Raw genomic sequence first — 17,911 nt, 5'->3', positions numbered from 1 at the left:
GTGTCAGCATCATGGCTGTCCCTCATCGATGCATCCGTTGAATGTTGGTGTGTCCATGGACCGGTGGGCACTGCAAGACTCTTACCCTTCTATGCAGACCTTGGTCAGCATTTGCTTACAATTTACCTCACCAACGCGTGCTTTACAGTTTCTCTTGCCTCGCTACATTTGTCTTTGCACTCCATACTCCCCCACCTACTCTCTGTCCATTTGTTTTGATCACCATAACCGCATGGATATCTCCTTCAGTGCGAGACACCTGGCTCTCTGTCTGGGAAGGATTAAAGAAGCGTTTAGCCGCTGTTTGCTCTTAATTCTAGCCTAGCCTGACCATGCATGTCCGAGTCAAAACCATTTAACAATTACCTCGAGAAGGGGCAAAGTACCTAAACGCCAGTCTCCATCAATGTCCCCGATGCATTGGTTCTTCATGCATTGCTTACATTGATTGATATTATGGTTGACATGACACTTCTTTCCCCCTTCCCGCATGGTATTTGAGACCATTGGCATCGCAAGGTGTATGGAATTTCCCTTTCGTTCATGGCGTCGCTTTTCTGTATGAATTGCGTCACTGATACATTGTTGTGTCTATACGGCACATGGCCTTTCATCGCAACAACACCCCATAGTGCGACCACGCGTTTTTTTGCTGTTCCTCGTACCTCGTTGTTCATCTTTCTTTGTCTGCGTACACCCTACTGCATAGCAACAGGCGTCGCTCTTCTGCGTGGATTGCATCACTGATGCATTGTGATATCTATTCTGCACAATAGTGCGACCACGCGTTTCTTGCTATTCCTCTTTCTTTTCGATCCTCCGACTTGCAACTTGCTTTTGTCGCCGGAATGTCTGCATAGTTTATCATTGAGAGTGGCTGGGACATAGATTAGGACCGAACTAATCAATCTAATAAGAGTGCAGACAATAATATAAGTTGAGATTTTGTGAAGGTAGATATCATGTTAATAAAAATTAAAAAACCAGTGTGCGATGCTTCTTGTCAAGTATTGTAGGGAATTTTGGGGGTCAAAGATACAAAGTCAGTTTCCTCGTATAGATGAAATCTATTTATTGCGCCCTGATCTGATCATAATCCTACAAAAAGACCGCTATCCGACTAAATTTCGGCCTCGAAGATGGTGCGTGGAACTCCCACGCACCCGGCCCATCGATATCGCGGTCGTACGGGGAAAAAGGTGAGCGGTGAAGCATCACCTTTGTCTACCGGCTCGACCACTCGATGCCCCCCTCCCCTGTAGGCCCGCGCTGAAGCATGTCTCGCATCTGTGAAAAGTGTTCAGGTACTTGTTATATTCTTTTCCTGCGAGGGAGCAGAACGCTTACGGTATACAGATTTTGATCCTGTTTCCTTTGCCTCGCTTATCCGCCGCCGCCGTGGTAGTGGTTTTCCAATCTAGGTGCTGGATAGATTGACAAACCGAATACCCTTGTCTTTCCGCCACCTCTTGCGTTCACGCGTGACGCTGAGGCCGAGGCCCCCCATGCAGTTGGGGATGTGACCTTGTATTTGGGACGTGCTCGGAGTAGGCTGCTCCGGTGCGATGGGCAGCTGCATGGAATCGTTTGTCCATGTTACTGCACTGGCATACGGCTCTGCCATAGACTCATATGCCCTTTGTGGACAATCCAAGTTAATATTTACTGCTGGAGAAGGGGCGGATATACACATACCTTCCATCTACGTTGGGTTCGCTGTGACCATGCTCAACAGGGAGATCCCCGGAGCACTGAGTTGCGACGATTTGCCTGTCGTCAGTGGATCTTAAATTGTGACCATCCAAACCTTCTCCTAATGTATTTGAGACTACATAAATGAAAAAGAGTAAAAGAATTTGTCAGTTCACAGACCCAAAACAACGGGATTGAAGGACATACAGGCTGGATAGTTGCTTCCTTCTTGATTGCTCGGGGTTGGAAGGAATGACAACTGCATCAGAGGCCAGTTGTCGTAGATGCTGCGTTCTGCTTCATTAGCAGTCACCGACGCAGTGTCCATGCCGTGTCTGTAAATTTACGGAAGGTTAGCATTGGATAAAACAAGAGGAAATTCACTCATACGATGTGGACACTTGCCCAGTTGGGATCTCCACCGGCCTTTCAAATTCATATGTGGGCATTGAAGCGAGAACTGGTGGGAGCATTGGGTCTTGCATGATGCCCAGTTTGTTGTCTGAGGCGCCAATGGGTGCTTCCATGAAGGAAGAAGGATAATTGTCCCTAAATACTGGGACATGGTTTGTTGGCCACAATGTGTCTTGTGGCAGAGCATCCCAACCAGAGTCAGTATGACCCGGTGGGGAACTGTGGGTTCTCGCTGACGGGTAAGGTCAGTTTTGCATAGAATTATTACTCTGGTGGAACCGGCTCACTTTGCAAATTATGCTGATCCAATACCTCATCTTGCATGTAGGGAGCACAAGGGTCTCATGGGTATGATATCTCAGGAGACTGTTCATTCACGCGATGGAATGACAATGAACCTGTGGACGATGTCGATGGAGATGAATAAGGTGCTGTATTTGGTACCTTCCTTGAGAATTTTGTTGGTGGATTCAGTGCAAAGACTCACGGATACACGTAGCGCTGAGATCGTGACCATCAAATCCAGAAGAAGCCGTGGATAATGGTATGTGTGATGATACTTCCGTGCTTGAACCACACTGGAATGGAGTTTGAGAGGTATTCTCTCTCCTTTCCTGTTCCAGAAACTGCAGGAACTGTTGCAGAAGTAACTCTGGTGCTACGACGGCATGCAGAGGCGATCAGCTACAAGCTCTGGCCACAATACCACCTGCAATACTCACATTCCGACTCGTACAGGGCAGCCAACAATACAAAAAGGGTTTCCTGTGAAGGAACATCAAAGGATTCGTTTTGGTGCTCAGACATTGGGACAAATGAAAAGGAGGATGGGGGAGATGGGACAGAGTCAAAATTGTGTGAAAAGAGTAAGGACAGAACCTTCCCCTCAAAACACAGATTCGAGTGGCGACAGACACAAAAAGTCCCAGGCTCACTAACCAGTTCCGTGTCTCCAGCTTCTGACTCACCACCTGTTCGTCTATCAGCGCTGCTTCTGTTCACATCATTTTTTTCTCCCACACATACACACAATGAGGTATCCATCAGGCGACGTACCTCCTCTCATTTTCCGCCGCTCTTATTTAGGCTACTACATTCAAATCTCATGGGGAATTATATATTCTTCCGTTCGACCTTATTCCCGAGTTGCATGCCTGGTGTTTGCTGGCCTTCAACATTTCTTTACAAGTGCTGGCTATGACGCATAAAAATGCTTGTTACTGCATCGAAACTGTGTATTCTACATCTGTCGACTCCCATCGGTTACTATCGCCAATGCTCAGGAACTAGACCTAATTGAGCAGAAGAAGAGTTCTCCTCGGCGCTGCAGTTCCTTTGTTCTTCTTTGCTGTGTGAAAAACGACCAGGATAGGATCAGCAATCGCAAGAATCTGATACCGACTGATTTCCTACCAACTAGGAGATACTAAAGACCCGTCAAATGAGATTTCACCGTATTGTGTGTGGAATAGACACGCGGGTAGGCCGTTCACCAACCCTACACAACTCCACAGGTTAGCTCTCTCTGTCTTATCAGACTCTTCGATTCGGGTGGATACGGGTATTAGCTGTCAGACGGAGCTTATAAGAATGTCATTGCACAGAAGAAATCAATGCTGATATTTCTTCAAGACACTCGCACTTCCCTGCTACCGGACTGGAGGATACAAGCTGTATCAACAATTAATATCGTTGTTATACATAGATTAGATGCCGTCATCGGATCTACATGTGTGCGCTTATTTGAGCGCGGCACATTCGCCAAATCTTGATTCCAGTACTACACCGTAAAGAATGAAGAGATGAAGCGGGAACGGGGCATGGTCCCACAAAGACGAACTCAAGTGCCCGACCAGACTCAGGCCCCAACTTGTGCATTACAGACTACTGCAGGGTACGTTCGCTTCTGAGCGTCATTTTTTACACGAACAAGAACAATGTTCGAAGGCACACGTACTGCATTGCAAATTCTTCTGAGCCATTAGACGGTTATGGGTAAGGTTCAATGTCAATGAGTATCAAGTAGTCATTCTCTTTCAGTTTCATACGGTTGATTAGATAGCTCAGATATGAACAACAGAAGCAGGCTCAATAGGGCTGGATGACTTCTTATAGCTACTTTCATATCGATAGGCCTAATGTCAAAATTTACACATATACGGAGAATGAAATTTCAATTGGCGGAGATTGGATGTTGTTAGGTTTTTTTTCATTCAGATTTCACTCCAATGACATTCTTAAGGCCATTTCTTTCTCGACTTTGGCAATATGTCGACGCATCGTTGAAGATCGTACCACTGTTCAAAGTCAGCTCAAAATAGAAACATAGCCGAAATGACTCGCTTACAACAGGTTCAAAGTCCGTCTGTATGTGTATATTTTCATTTTAGGTCTATTGATATGAAAGTAGCTGTAAGAGTTCCTTGAAATCCGAATGTAGGGTCTGGCACGCCAGCAACGGGTCTTTATAAGTGTCGGCAGTGGGTTGCCGAAAGGCGGAGTCGCAAGCGTAATGATTTTTTTTGAAATTCAGACCGGGTCAATCCGGGCCAAAGCTTTTTCTGTATTGCGTTACCAGGGTCACGCAACTCTTGTCTTCTACCATCACCACTCCACTGTGTTCGTCCCCTACCACGGCAGAGAGGAACTCGGTACCGATGCGTTTTTAATCTACCCGAAGTTATCACGCGACACAAAAAGACACAATGAGACTTTCTGCGTTGTGGGCAGCATGTACACTCGACATGTTTTTTGGCAAATCTACAAGACCTACCACGTCGTCCTCTAGACTTAATGTCCGTGTGAGTGCTCTTTGCACTGTGATTCTATCTCCATTTCTATTTCCCGCTGTTTGGTGCTTACTGCAGCCTTACCATGTCAATGACCCCGAGATAAAGCGAGATATACGATGAATAGCTACGCTGTTAATCCATTGACATGGCGTGGTCGACATTATACCAAGCAGTTGCATTTATCCACGTATAGCGCGAATACTGTGGACCATGGAAAACTTTGTCAAGTTTCTGTGCTGTTCTTCACACCTCTGCGGCGTCGCGTTCTGTCATGAAGTTTCTCTCAGGATCATCGAACTCGTTTTTGGTTCATCTCCCTCTCTTTGTGTATACGGGTGGATCCGTTGAATATTCTGGGCTCTTCTCTGTTGGGCTGCCTTCTTGTACGTTGTGCCTTCATGAAGGTCCTGGGTCCCGATTGTGTTTTCTGCCCTATACGGTCTGTGTTTTTTTACTTGTATAATGCCGCGTTGTCCGTGTCTTGTCTCACTTCTAAGTGCTCGGGTATCGGATTGGCTTTGACCCTGTTCAACGCAAATACAATTTACCTAGACCTCAAATCTAAGCTATACCTGTGTGTTTGCTTCGTCGATGTTGCCTCGATGCATCCCTGGGTTTTATATTTGGCTTGCGACACGACATTAGTTATTTACTCTGTCGAAGTCATTGGATCACCAACGCAGTGTTTAAACCCCTAGTCGTGCTTCCGCGTATCTACTGATCTGCGGGTGGTATTATTCGTTAGGTTCTTGCAAGTGTTTTGTTTGGATTGGCGTCTCAATTCATTGTTACGCTTAAATGGATGGTATGTACAGGAAGCTGCCACATTTTGCACAAATAAGGTTGTTGAAAGGATTGACTACTCGCCTATGGCACCTGCACTTCGCCCTCCAATTGATGGTGTGGAAGCGTCGATTTTTTGGCTTATTAAGCTGTGTATTTGATCTGTATTTTCACGAAAAACATCTGTCTTTACTATTCCTCAACATTGTCGCTGAACCGACTGTTGTAGTGATTGAATAATAGAACATTTTGTAGATCAGTGCAGTGAATTTTGTATCTCAATTTGTTGTTAATCCGACCAACTTTGCGGCTTCATGATCAAATTGTCCGATCTGTTGTTATACACATGATTGACCATTATTCTCAGCTCACCAGAATTTCATTTGAAAACATGCAAGACAGTGTAGTTCATTGAAATATTTGTTATATTAATGAAGAAGTATTTTTATTGAGTGCTAATCTGAATACAATCTACTGAAACTATAGTCGCCTTTTTTAGCGATCGTCAAGAAGCACAACTGCCGACGTGCATGAAATTCTCACGCACTCGGCCATCGATATCATTGAGGTCACATAGGCCGGAAGAAAATGGTGAGCTTGACGCATTACCATTTTCTGGGTCGACCACCTTTGGATCCCTCATCCCTATAGTCGCTACCAGCTGCGCTGCAGCATTGTTTCTCACATGCGGGTGTATACTGCCGAGAGAGGTGCTTGTCAGGGTGTGTGATTGTGAATGAACAGAACACTTACGGTATGTGGATCATCTCCTTTTTCTTGGTCCCTGGTCACCCTTTCTCCACCTAGATCCCGGCCAGGTTGACGAACCGGTTGTCGTTTCGCCTTTGCTTGCGCTCTCGGGTGACACTGATGCCAAACCCCTTCATGCAGTTGGGGATATGACCTTGGCTCTTTTCCGAACTTATTTCGGTCACCGGCTGTTCGACTGTTCGACTGCGAGCAAGGTCCAATTTTTTCAGAACTTTGTCTACAGTGTACAGAGAATGAAGTAAAGGTTAATACCTTGCTTGAGAATCCGTGGAATTCTCGCATAGCCTGTTACTGGGCACGTCCAATCGGAGACCATTAACAAATGCCATCCGAGAAGGGGAAAAACATGCACATACCTTCCATGGCTGTCAGGCTTACTTTGTTGATGCTCGACGGGGAGATCCCTGGAGCTTTTATCCACCGAGTATTGCCTTTCGCTGATGGATATATTGTTGTAGGTGTTTGACCCTTCTCCAATGGTATAAGAGGCTATTGACCACAGGTAAATATGGATAAAAACCTGTTGATCACTGGAAGTAAGTGCTTACGGGTCAGATAATCGACGTCTTGACAATTTTGGCTCCCGCTTGAAAATGCGAAGTTATTAAGGGCACTCTCGTTAAATGATTGCGTGCCAAATGGAGCCGGGAAGTCGCTTGATACACTATCTTGGTCAGCTACAAGTAGCATGATGGTATGGTACTGAATTGAATCATACATGAGGGACGTTGATTCCAACGAGTTAGGATCCTCGAATGCTGGTTGATTGAGCGTATCACACAACGTATATCTTGGAAAGTGAGTGCTCCAATTATATACAGAGTCATGGGAGTAATTGTGATTTGCTGGGAAGTGAACGTCTCCTCGAGGGAGATTCTCTGGTGACACTGTAAAAAACAAGTTCATTAGCTAGATAGTAATCTGTATCTAAGAAAATGACACACATTGGTGATCATACTCATTGATCAAATGCTCACCTACACCTTGGCATATAGGGAGGGGCGGTACTACCATCTCACCTCCCTCGGATAAATAGGGTGTTATGGATATGGATGATGACGGTGAGTACATCACTAAAGGTGAACCATGATGTATAGGAAATGCGGTATTATTGAAGCCACCGTTGTTGCCTGCTTGGAGGCACGCATCGACACTCCAAAAATCTTCGTTATACCTCCAACTTGGTCCCAGATATTTATCATAAAGTTGTTCGGGTGCTGCATGAGACAATGAGACGGTTAGTGAGCCAAATCTTCAGTGTTATTGTGTTATTTGCCTACATGTACAACTGAACAGATCGTCGAAGAACCCAGGCATGAAGTCCTTCCATGATATATCTGAGGACGAAATTTGGTGGTCGGCCATGACTATCAGCAAGTGAAGGGAAGGAGTGAAGCGCAGATGAGGCTTTGAGGGGAATCAATACACAGGGGATGCCTTTTGATCAAACCACAGGGCCATGAGTGGCGACGAATGTGAAAAATCCCAGGCTAATTAGCCAGTGTCGTGTTTTCGACTTATGACTCACCTTTGAATCGTGTATGGGTGCTGCTGCTGTACACATCGTATTTTATCCCACACATAGGCACTAGCTCCTCTTATTCTCCGCGGCCCGTGTTTGGGTGGCTGAGTGAATTACCTGTGTCGGAACCTCGAGGCAGACATGTTAGGGTCTTCCTTTACCTCCTTCCCATATTTCCTGTGTGGAACCTCTACAATCCCTAACTGCGATTCGATAGTCCTTGCAATTTCCAACGCCCACCACCTTTTAAAATTCGATTTTAAGCAACTTTGTCCCCTTCCATGCTAATATCGACACATGTGTAGCTAAGTATTCCTCCCACCACCTCATTTTTTCAGCTCGGGATAACACGGGTATCAGGTGTCAAAACGGGGCTTATAAAAACGTCGTATAGCTAAGCAGCGGATACTGGCATACTGAAAACCAGGAAGCAAAAAACAATCGTACACAAAGCTATATCATCCCTTCTTCGATTATCTAGGGCAATCAGGTGTGAGATTCTTCTTTTAGTACATTGCCTCGTGCACAACATCCACCGGCGCGCAGGATTATGTCGGAGGATTAGACTTGAGAGTTAAACAAACTTGTCAAAGACGTCGACCTGGTTCGTTTTCAGCAATCCCTGCTAATTGTTAAAAAGCTTCGCAAATTGGCGCGGTATCAAACGCAATTTGGATGCCGTCATGGATTTACATAGCCTAATTCAAGTGCAGAGTCTCCATGCAGTGCGCACTGGCACTAATATTTCGTAGATAATGTACCTTTCTTATTATCACGCTAAGGCAGCCAACAGTTATATCGTTCACTGTTCAATGCTATAAAAAACGTTCACGGCACAAGAGTTCCGTTTGATCCGGATTCTATACTATTTTTGTATTACATAGTATTAGTAAAGAGCGGTTGTGTTTCGCCATTGGATACACCAGGCTTGCTGTTATAGGTGTGTACTTTCTATCCCAACATCTTAGAATTCTTTCACTTGCCAACTCCTAATTTCAGACAGATCGAAGACAGATTGTAATCGCAAAAAAGGATCGAGGCATATTCATAATCATACTACAGCTAAGGTCTAAACTTCGATAGTAATAGGAATAAACACGTCTCCCTTCACAAGCACAGGGCTTCCGTCAGTTCCATTTATGTTATATATATTTCCCACAATGATGTTGTAAGCCGCATTGGCAAAATAGAAGGCATGGGGAACCTGGTGGAGGTCGATAAGCAATACTTTCAATTTAAAGATGATGTGTGCAAATTCACTTACTGTAGTCGTGAACGAGTCAGATAGTGTACCAGACGCAATGGTACGACGTGCAAGAATAATCGGTTGTTCGAATCCATTGTTTTCGTTAGCTGGAACCTCAATGGAGTAATCAAGGAACTGAGGGATGAAGCCGAAGTTCTTCACTCCGCAGGTGAGGTCTACAAAGACTGAAATAGACTGTTGTAATTATTGTAAGCACGAATAGTTCTCTCGTCAATACAACTATGCAAACTTACGTCGCCAGCTTTCACCGTGGTAGGTGTGACTGTCGGCACACCAAAGCGAGAGGCGTCCGGACAACTCAGGCTTGCCGCTGAAGCAGATCCAGCAAGGGAAATCAAGGAAGAGAGGAAGAGAAATTTCATCTTTGAGACTGAGATTTGAAGTGTCGTTTCTTGGACTAAATGATGTTGATTTTACCAGTGGTTCCACCTTCATTTATATCAATCGAGGGGTTCTAATTTTATATCCAACAAAACTCACCTTAGTGGATAATGCTCTACGGATGTGCAGTCCACCATCCGAGGCTGCCTAGGGGTGAAGCATATAGCTTGGATAATACGAGTAGCAAAATTGTTCCTCCAAATTTAACTATTTTATCTGACACCTGTTTTATGTTTAGATCACTGTCATGTTATATTGGACCCTGGGAGTCCGATTCGGAGAGAGTGATGTCTATGTTCAAATAAACATGTAATTTTATCCATTCAATGGCAAATACGCCATCTTGCTTTGATGCAGCTGGCACAAGATGTTACAAAAGACACATTGATCACGATTCCTCAGACGACTGGCTTTCAAAGTTTGGATCATAGGTGGAAGTGGCAGTAACAAATTTTTAATGGTCCAAAAATGGGACTCGTTTCAAGTTAAATGTGTGTATTCCGAGAGGCATCGGAAGACCGTTCATGCATTTCACATCTAATGCATTAGTCACCTAGCTGTGCATGTATGAAATATGAATTGATAGAAACACACATAATGCAAAAGGGACGTGGAACATACCACGAACGACATCTATAACCAGCAACAAGTTACAATAAATTTTACAATCAACATGGCGAGACTACTTGGAAAGTTGAAACATAGCAATACAAAAGTTTGGTTCTTCTTCACGATATACACAACTTGAGACTCAAACAAAGAATACATCTGTGGAGAAACAAAATCAAAGACCATTCCATTCAAACCCTTTCTCGATTTTGAAGCTGTCCTCCAACACCAATTTGTCGCTCGCAGTCCCGACTTTGATGCCCCATACGCCCTGCTCGACGGTCCAGGTATCATACAGCTCGCTCCAGTACGACACGGCGTACTTATCGAGTACGATGTCAACTTTTCTGGATTCACCCGGTGCCAGATTTTTGGCCTTCGCAAATCCTTTGAGTTGGAGAAGTGGGTGTGTAAGCTCAGACGTCGTTGGGGCGGCGATGTATACCTGGATGACTTCGGATCCGGTAACGTTGCCAGTGTTGGTAACATTCAGAGACACGGTGAGAGAGAATTCCGAATCAGCTATAGATGGCTGAGAGAGTGAAAGATCTTTAAGTTCAAACGTGGTGTACGAGAGACCATGGCTTATCAAGGTGGGGATGATCAGAACAAAATATATTTGTCAAGAAATGAAACCTACCCAAATGCATAGATCGGCTTGATGCTTCGATGCTGGTAATGTTTGTATCCCTGCGCACAGAAATCGTTCATTAGATAATGTAAGAGAAAAAATAAGGATACGGACAACTTACCACATACAGATCCTCCGAATATCTAATCTTTCCATCTTCAGAATGGAAGTGACCATACGAAGGTACGTCGTTCTCATTCTTTGGGAAGGTTAATGATAGTTTCGCGGATGGGTTGTGTCTCCCTAATAAAACATCGGCGATGGCGTCCCCAGATGCATTGCCTAAGTACCATGCGTGGATGTGTCCAGCAACAGACTCAGCCCAGGGCATTGTAATCGCAGAACCCTGATGATGAAGTGAAAGTGGTGCTTAATATACAACTCTGGACCATATGTCATGGGAAAAATACTTACAGATTGAGTGACGACCACTGTCTTCGGGTTCGCCTCTGCAAGTTTCGATACCAGCTCATCTGTTCGACCGGGCAAAGCAAGCGTGGTGCGATCGTATCCCTCGGTTTCCCAGTCAGAGTTGAGGCCAACAACAGCGATGACAATGTCTGCTTCCTTCGCCAGCTGTACAGCTGTAGCCATAAGCTCGTCTGGATCTTCTACAGGTGCACCGCCGAGGCGCACACCGGGATTGCTAAAGGATTGATTGGAGATAATCGTGTCAGGTGCTGCGATGATGGAATGGAAGTAAGATAAATTTCACCTGTCCATGAGCATCTCGTCCTCGTCCCCGTCAGCAGGAGATCGCACATTGCAAAACTCGACGAGGATATCGTGCTTAACCCCAGCCTTGGCCTCAAAAGTGCCCTTCTCTTCGATTGATGCGCAGCCAAAGAAATCTTCACCACGAACTTGACGGGTCCAGTTGTCAATGATGAGTTTTCCATCAACAAATAGCTGGGAAGAGTGACAAACAATGGATCAATCATCGACTCATTCGCTTCGCAGATAGAATTGCACGACTCTCACTTTGGCACGTCCAGCGACTGTCAACCCGAACTCAAACAAGCAGTCCTTCTCCCTTGGCTTCAGTTGTCCCCTCAGCTTGACTGTCCATCGTTCTGTAATGCCCTTGGGTTTATCAATGCTGACGAAGACGCGGGTCTCGTCTAGAAGCATCTCCTCGTATACTTCCTCCTTCGCCACCATGCTTTCATCATTCAGATGGGCGTGCCATGATGCTATCCAGCCGCGCTCTCCGGAGGGAGTAAAGATGTCGTAGTCCAGTGAAGGCATAGTCTTGTATGCTGACGGGGGTCATCGGTGTTCACGAAATTAATGAGAGCGTTTTAATGAACGAGATAGATTAATGCGCACCTCTGGAACCCTCGCTGTATGTCACCTCCACCTCCAAACCGTCCTTCTTACCCTCCTCTTTTAGAGCCCTTGAGATACCTTCAAATGGGCTGACAAAGAAGCTTGCTTTGAGTGCTGCGGACCCCCCTCCACTCAACACGATCGCCTTCGCATTTGGCCCAATGACGGCGACTTTGGCCTTTTTTGATTCGGTTTTGGGTAAGCGGATCGGGAGGATAGAACCTTCATTTTTCAGAAGCACAATTGATTGGGCAGCAACGCTTCGCAAAAGATCCTTGGACTCCTGTGTATCGACCGTATGCTCAATACCGTCGCCGTCCAGAATCTATGTCAAAGTTTCAATGATAGATATCCGAGTGCCTGAGTTATTTTTAAAAGTCGCAACGTACCTCGGGTGCCCCAGCGGCACACTTCTTCACGGCTTCCAGAACTCTCCTCGCTCGCTCCTTTACCGTTCTGGTGGTCACCTTGCGGGCATCGATCGAGCGAGAAACGAGGTTGATAGTGCGCCACTTGTTAGTTCCAGGCATCTCGAGATCGAGTCCGGCGTTGAGGGAATCGGATACGCTGTAAACTCCAAACCTACAGGAATCCAACATTTAGAAAAGGTGGATCAAATGCAACTATAGGACATAATACGTGCCAGTCGCTCATGATCTAGAATTTGGCCCACGATCGTAAGGAAAGAATATATTGTTTATAGCAGGGTTACACACCAGGCCGTCATATTTCCATTCTTCCCTGAGAACTTTTTTCAACAAAAAATTGTCCTCCGATACGTGTATGCCATTGACGCGGTTGTAACTAACAGTGAATGTCATCAGAAATAAAGGAGAACGATGATATGCAAAAACTCACGCAGTCATATATGCCCAAGGCTGCGCGTGCTTTTGCGCAAGCATGAATGGCATCAGATAAATTTCACGCAGAGCTCTTGGAGAGATAATGCTGTCATATCCGTTGCGGTCATTTTCCTTATCATTACCGCTATAGGAGATATGTTAATAGGATGAACGGGCGCGGAAATGGACGTGATATCGTTAGAGAAAGTAACATCTAATGACCACTGGTAAACGTACACAAAGTGCTTGATAGTGGCTCCAATCCCCCCACTTTGAACACCATTGATGTATGCAGCCGCAATGTGGCCTGAGAGAAAAGGGTCTTCTGAGAAACTTTCAAAGCTCTACAAATGCGAGAATGAGAACTTCACACATCTATACATGTTGTAGAAAAGAACTTACGCGTCCCCCAAGCGGGTTCTGTTTATCGTAACGTCGCATCAAATCCAGCTCTCGTTAACCGGTAGGAACATACCCTCTGTATATTGCATGTGGGTGCTAGAATCAATGACGCAGCACGCAGTTTGGCTTCTTCGGCAAGGAGTTTTTTTCCGACTTCGTGGATGAGTTCAGGATCAAATGTAGCACCCAATGCGGTTGAAGACTAGAATATTGGTGGGAGTGAGTTGACATTTAATGAAGGGATTGCAAGTCGATCAAACAGGATGCGATATAGGAAGTCGAGAGATGGTTCAGGGTATGATGTGTCATGGAGGCAAAAATATTTGAAATCAAGAGCGTAAAGGCAGCAGGAAGACAGAAATAGACAGGCCGAGGAATCGGTAGAAAGAGATTCGACTGCTTACCGGAAGACATTTTGCAGGTGTACCCCTGAAAAAATGGTTCCCCCTCAATCCATTAGGCCCATCGCTAACCTAACGAGTGTCCAAAGTATGGACAATCGCGTTCGTTAGTGAGACTCTGACGTGCATATGCAATGAGACAATAACGAACATACCTTGATCGCTGGTACTCCGAGCCTTTCCAAAGCATGGGTATGCCAGAATCCTACACCCGCCGTAAGTAAGATGGCTTCTTCCGTTGTCAGTTTGGCGAGGACATCGGGGATGGAGGCCTTTGCAAAGTCGGAAGGAGGCATGTTGTTGATGTTTGTACACCTACTAGATATGAGCAACGTCCATTATCTGAAAAAAGCCATAGAGAAACCTTTGATTGTTCGCGCAAGAATAGAGAGAAGTGACCCGCTTTGTGGGGTATTGTAGGGCAGATCCACCACTAAAAACACTGGGGAATTTATGCAGTTCTACGCCCATGATCCATCGCTTAGAAGTGCGGGGAAGACACCATTACAGGGGTTCCGAGGATACACCGAGTCCCAAAATCGTCAGCTTAAGGACGGATATCCAATCACCCATCACCCAAAGCCGAACAGCTGACCATATCCTACGTCGTTCGGATGATCAAGTAAAGCCAAACGTGGCCATTTGATACCTTAAGAAGGGCATCTTTGGCGTCATTTTGGGGGTGTGCATATGTAGAGTTCAATTTAGAGCGAGTCTATCAGGTCGAAGGACGATAGAAGGTGGAGGTTCGTTGTCAGGTTTGCAAGTCGGACGACTTCGGTGCTCGTCGTTGAGCGTGACGGCTCCCCTGACGTTGTCACATGTAAATAACTTTGGCGTACGTAAATTCCTGTAAATTCATCTACAATGCATCTGAATTCATACACCGGCGGCTAAGTCGGGGATGTTGCCAGTTGGCAAGGATGCAACTCTTTGGAACCGTTAGTATTACTACTCTTCATTCAGTCTCATTGGTCAACAAAATCCCTTCGATGCAATCTACAGCTATAATTGGTTCAAATATCCAATAAAGTTGGCCCTCGAAAACAGACGGACGAATTGTTCAGTTTTCTTACACTTGTTATAGAATGTTTATCTCGTACTGACTCTTTATAATTATCGCTACCATGGTTAGCGTATCCGCAGTTGGGACGCGGAATATCTTCGGAGAAATCGAACAAAATGGCAAGACTTTCTCAGGGGTTACCGTCTCGATCCTGATGGTTATACGCCAAACCTCAGTCAACAAATATCAGGGCCTAGGCAAATGCCAAAGGCTGGGTGTACGCGCCAAAAATTAGTCAGCAATCTCAACCGTAACCGCGACCATTGCCACACCAGGATATTTGCTGGCTTACCTCACTGTTCAATGTTATAGAAGCGAATGGGGGGCATCCCTTAGAGCGTGTAGTTGGGGGTGTACCGGGCGGCCAACACAGCTTCCTAGATTCTGGTTCTTGCGCGGGTGCTATCCCATCCGGTGCACTGCGTGGACTGTTAGGGCATGCTCACGACCATGGTCGCGTCGCTGGCCCAGCGTTGAATCTTATTAGCGAGTCCAACTACAACATCCCAGGGAGCAGCGGAGCTACATAGTTGGTGTCATAAATTCATTTCTTGAGTGATTCAAGGGCGCTATTTATCATACTTGATGCCACTGAGCAGTCGGAAACAGCTTTCTCTCAAAGGGACTTCAATAGCCACAAAGACAACTCTGTCCCTTTCCCAGTGTTTCAACACTTGATACAATGATATGGAAGCTGTGTAGAGTACTTTACTTTGATTTTTAAACCGCAAAGTTTGTGGTTTACTAGCTCTGCTTCCAGGTGGGTGTAGTCGCCTAAGTCGGCTTCATGTCGCCACCGACGCGCTCAGCTATAACTTATTGAGATACATTGTGAAATGTCTTTGGTCTTAACAACAATTAGAACCGCGAATTTCGGTCAAGGGTGAATTGACCTCATATTTGCTGGTTCTTCCCTGACTCTGGTTTAGGTAAAGACAACAGTATTTAGAACGTAAGTACACGTGAGCTGCCCCGAAAATGTTGCCCGCGCGCCACGGACTGTGATGAAGACATAGCTAGGAGTCAGAAGCTTCATTAGCGTCCTTCGTAGACAGCACGTTTCCACACTCCCGTGTAACGCGAGTCCGAGAAACCCTTGTAATCACCAGTGAGTTTTGGTAGTGCATAAACAGTCCCTAAACCAGGAAAGGCATTTGAATGAGAGTAAGAATGCTGGTGAAGCAGTCAGCGTTTGCATTAATTGCTTCGACTCAATATTTCATAGTAATACCTGCGGCTGTGCTGAAGGAGGTGCAATTATTTTGCTGTTGCGGCTGAGACGCACCTCAACGAACGTCAATATAATGAACGCGACGTTTTCTGCTTCGGAGTGACATAAGGCAAAAAGAAGCATCGAGTAATGTTCAGCTGTTAATATCTCTGCTGAACCTAGTTACCTAAACTGTAAATTGACAGTGGAAAACATCTAGCTCCGTTGTTTGGCTGAGTGTGTCCGTACCAATTGCGGGCATGTATGCCCTTGTGAAGTCATTGGGACCGATATTGAAACTATAATTAGCGCATGGCAAGACATTATAAAAGGTGGGTTACATTGAAGATACAAAGTCCAGGCATACTGCTCTCCTCAGAAACAGCCAACCCACTTACACTCGCCACTTCAACCTTTTCATTGACTTAACGATGAAGTTCTCTGTCTCCGCCGCTCTCTTTTCTTTTGCTGGCTTTGTCTCCGCCTCTACCGTTGTTAGTCGTCAGAGCTGCCCACAAGCCACGCGGTTTGGTGTCATGACTGTTAGCCCAACGACGGTCAAAGCAGGCGATGTAGGTTTCTGCATGCTACGTTGAAATATACTTGACAGTTAATCATGTCTAATTCTGTAGACCATCCACATTTCTGTTGACCTTACCTGCGGGGTGAAGAACTTTAAGATTATTCCGAAGTTTATCGATTACACCATTGAGGTTCCATCCAATGCCAACAACGGATTCCAGCCTCCAATTGTCCTTGCTCGCCGTACAATTCCCGCAGGCGCCCTCTCTGATTCATTCACGACCACGGTAAGTATATCTCAGCGCTTCGGTTGTTCTGTGAATGAGAGTTAACTCCGCATTTTTTGTAGATTCCTCATGGATACTATGTCGCCAATTCGCCATACAATGTTGTTCTGACTAATATCCACAACATCGATGGCACCGATGGAAGTCCTGTTCTTGTCGAAGGTGGTGTTCTTGAACCTATCAAAATCATCGTTTGATGAGTAGGAGTCGATTCTTTGCCCTTGCGCATGTAGAACAATGCTCCCAAGTTTATTAGTTGTCTAGTAGGCATTTTTTGGATTATAAATGCGTTCGTACATGAAAAGAAAAAAATGTAATGCGCGTTTCAATGCGTGCTTTGCGCAGGTCAGCGGGAATTACCGGCGGAGAATGAAAGACTTGTAAGATAACTTTCCAACTTCGAATCAAATCATAAATGAGTGCCCAAGCACAACTGTAGCTATCAGTAGATCTTTTCTACCCCAAAGTCGGCGGATCTGGCCTAATGGTCAATTATAGTTTTGACTACCGTGAAAACTTGAAGAGGACGATATGCAAATATTCCCACTTCTTTTGATACCCTTATCTGACGTGTTGTGAAAATAAGGTTGGCGGCGACTGTGTCCAAGCATGAAATACACCCAAGGGGCCCTCCCCGGAGCTTACCGAGAAATCAACCCTACCCTTGAGGTCAAGGGAGTGGCTGTGTTGAGCGACAATCCAATGATTATACCTCAAATATTGACGACAGAAAGTGCATGCTTTATCGGCTTACAATATGTTCACATAGGTATACGTGAACCACAATATAATTGTGTGAAATGGCAGTTTTGCTTGTGACTTGTCAGGCCTTCAAGCTTCAGGCTCTGCCGCACCAGCAACACAGCCACTCCCTTGACCTCAAGGGTAGGGTTGATTTCTCGGTAAGCTCCGGGGAGGGCCCCTTGAATACACCCTACATAGAGTGCCGAGAACGAAGGACATGTGGGAAGCGTAAAAATTATATTGCTA

General features: G+C 45.4%; 5 protein-coding genes across 5 annotated transcripts; 1 reads left to right on the top strand and 4 right to left on the bottom strand.

Moving 5' to 3' along the window:
* Positions 1–1,417: 1,417 nt before the first annotated feature.
* JR316_0002910 (uncharacterized protein) lies at positions 1,418–2,219 on the bottom strand (the record flags this gene model as incomplete). The annotated part of the gene is made up of 4 exons (XM_047888693.1): positions 1,418–1,637; positions 1,696–1,828; positions 1,900–2,027; positions 2,083–2,219. The coding sequence occupies 4 exons, from the start codon at positions 2,217–2,219 to the stop codon at positions 1,418–1,420; spliced, it is 618 nt and encodes a 205-aa protein (XP_047751067.1).
* A 4,265-nt stretch (positions 2,220–6,484) lies between these two features.
* Positions 6,485–8,117, bottom strand: JR316_0002909 (uncharacterized protein; the record flags this gene model as incomplete). The annotated part of the gene is made up of 7 exons (XM_047888692.1): positions 6,485–6,669; positions 6,831–6,941; positions 7,001–7,339; positions 7,430–7,669; positions 7,733–7,819; positions 7,981–8,006; positions 8,092–8,117. 7 exons carry the CDS (start codon positions 8,115–8,117, stop codon positions 6,485–6,487), a joined length of 1,014 nt encoding a protein of 337 aa, XP_047751066.1.
* Positions 8,118–9,043: 926 nt separating this feature from the next.
* JR316_0002908 (uncharacterized protein) lies at positions 9,044–9,603 on the bottom strand (the record flags this gene model as incomplete). Its single annotated transcript, XM_047888691.1, has 3 exons — positions 9,044–9,178; positions 9,239–9,415; positions 9,475–9,603. 3 exons carry the CDS (start codon positions 9,601–9,603, stop codon positions 9,044–9,046), a joined length of 441 nt encoding a protein of 146 aa, XP_047751065.1.
* An 803-nt stretch (positions 9,604–10,406) lies between these two features.
* Positions 10,407–14,132, bottom strand: JR316_0002907 (putative beta-glucosidase I; the record flags this gene model as incomplete). The annotated part of the gene is made up of 15 exons (XM_047888690.1): positions 10,407–10,763; positions 10,984–11,208; positions 11,277–11,508; positions 11,578–11,771; positions 11,844–12,121; positions 12,192–12,516; positions 12,581–12,765; positions 12,824–12,848; positions 12,908–12,995; positions 13,050–13,178; positions 13,271–13,377; positions 13,436–13,453; positions 13,509–13,637; positions 13,840–13,908; positions 13,992–14,132. The coding sequence occupies 15 exons, from the start codon at positions 14,130–14,132 to the stop codon at positions 10,407–10,409; spliced, it is 2,502 nt and encodes an 833-aa protein (XP_047751064.1).
* A 2,411-nt stretch (positions 14,133–16,543) lies between these two features.
* On the top strand, positions 16,544–17,118 carry JR316_0002906 (uncharacterized protein; the record flags this gene model as incomplete). The annotated part of the gene is made up of 3 exons (XM_047888689.1): positions 16,544–16,684; positions 16,745–16,921; positions 16,984–17,118. 3 exons carry the CDS (start codon positions 16,544–16,546, stop codon positions 17,116–17,118), a joined length of 453 nt encoding a protein of 150 aa, XP_047751063.1.
* Between the last annotated feature and the right edge of the window lie 793 nt (positions 17,119–17,911).

Source organism: Psilocybe cubensis, chromosome 3, assembly GCF_017499595.1.
Source record: "Psilocybe cubensis strain MGC-MH-2018 chromosome 3, whole genome shotgun sequence".
Lineage (NCBI taxonomy): Eukaryota > Fungi > Basidiomycota > Agaricomycetes > Agaricales > Agrocybaceae > Psilocybe > Psilocybe cubensis.
This window is presented reverse-complemented; position numbering and strand designations above follow the sequence as displayed.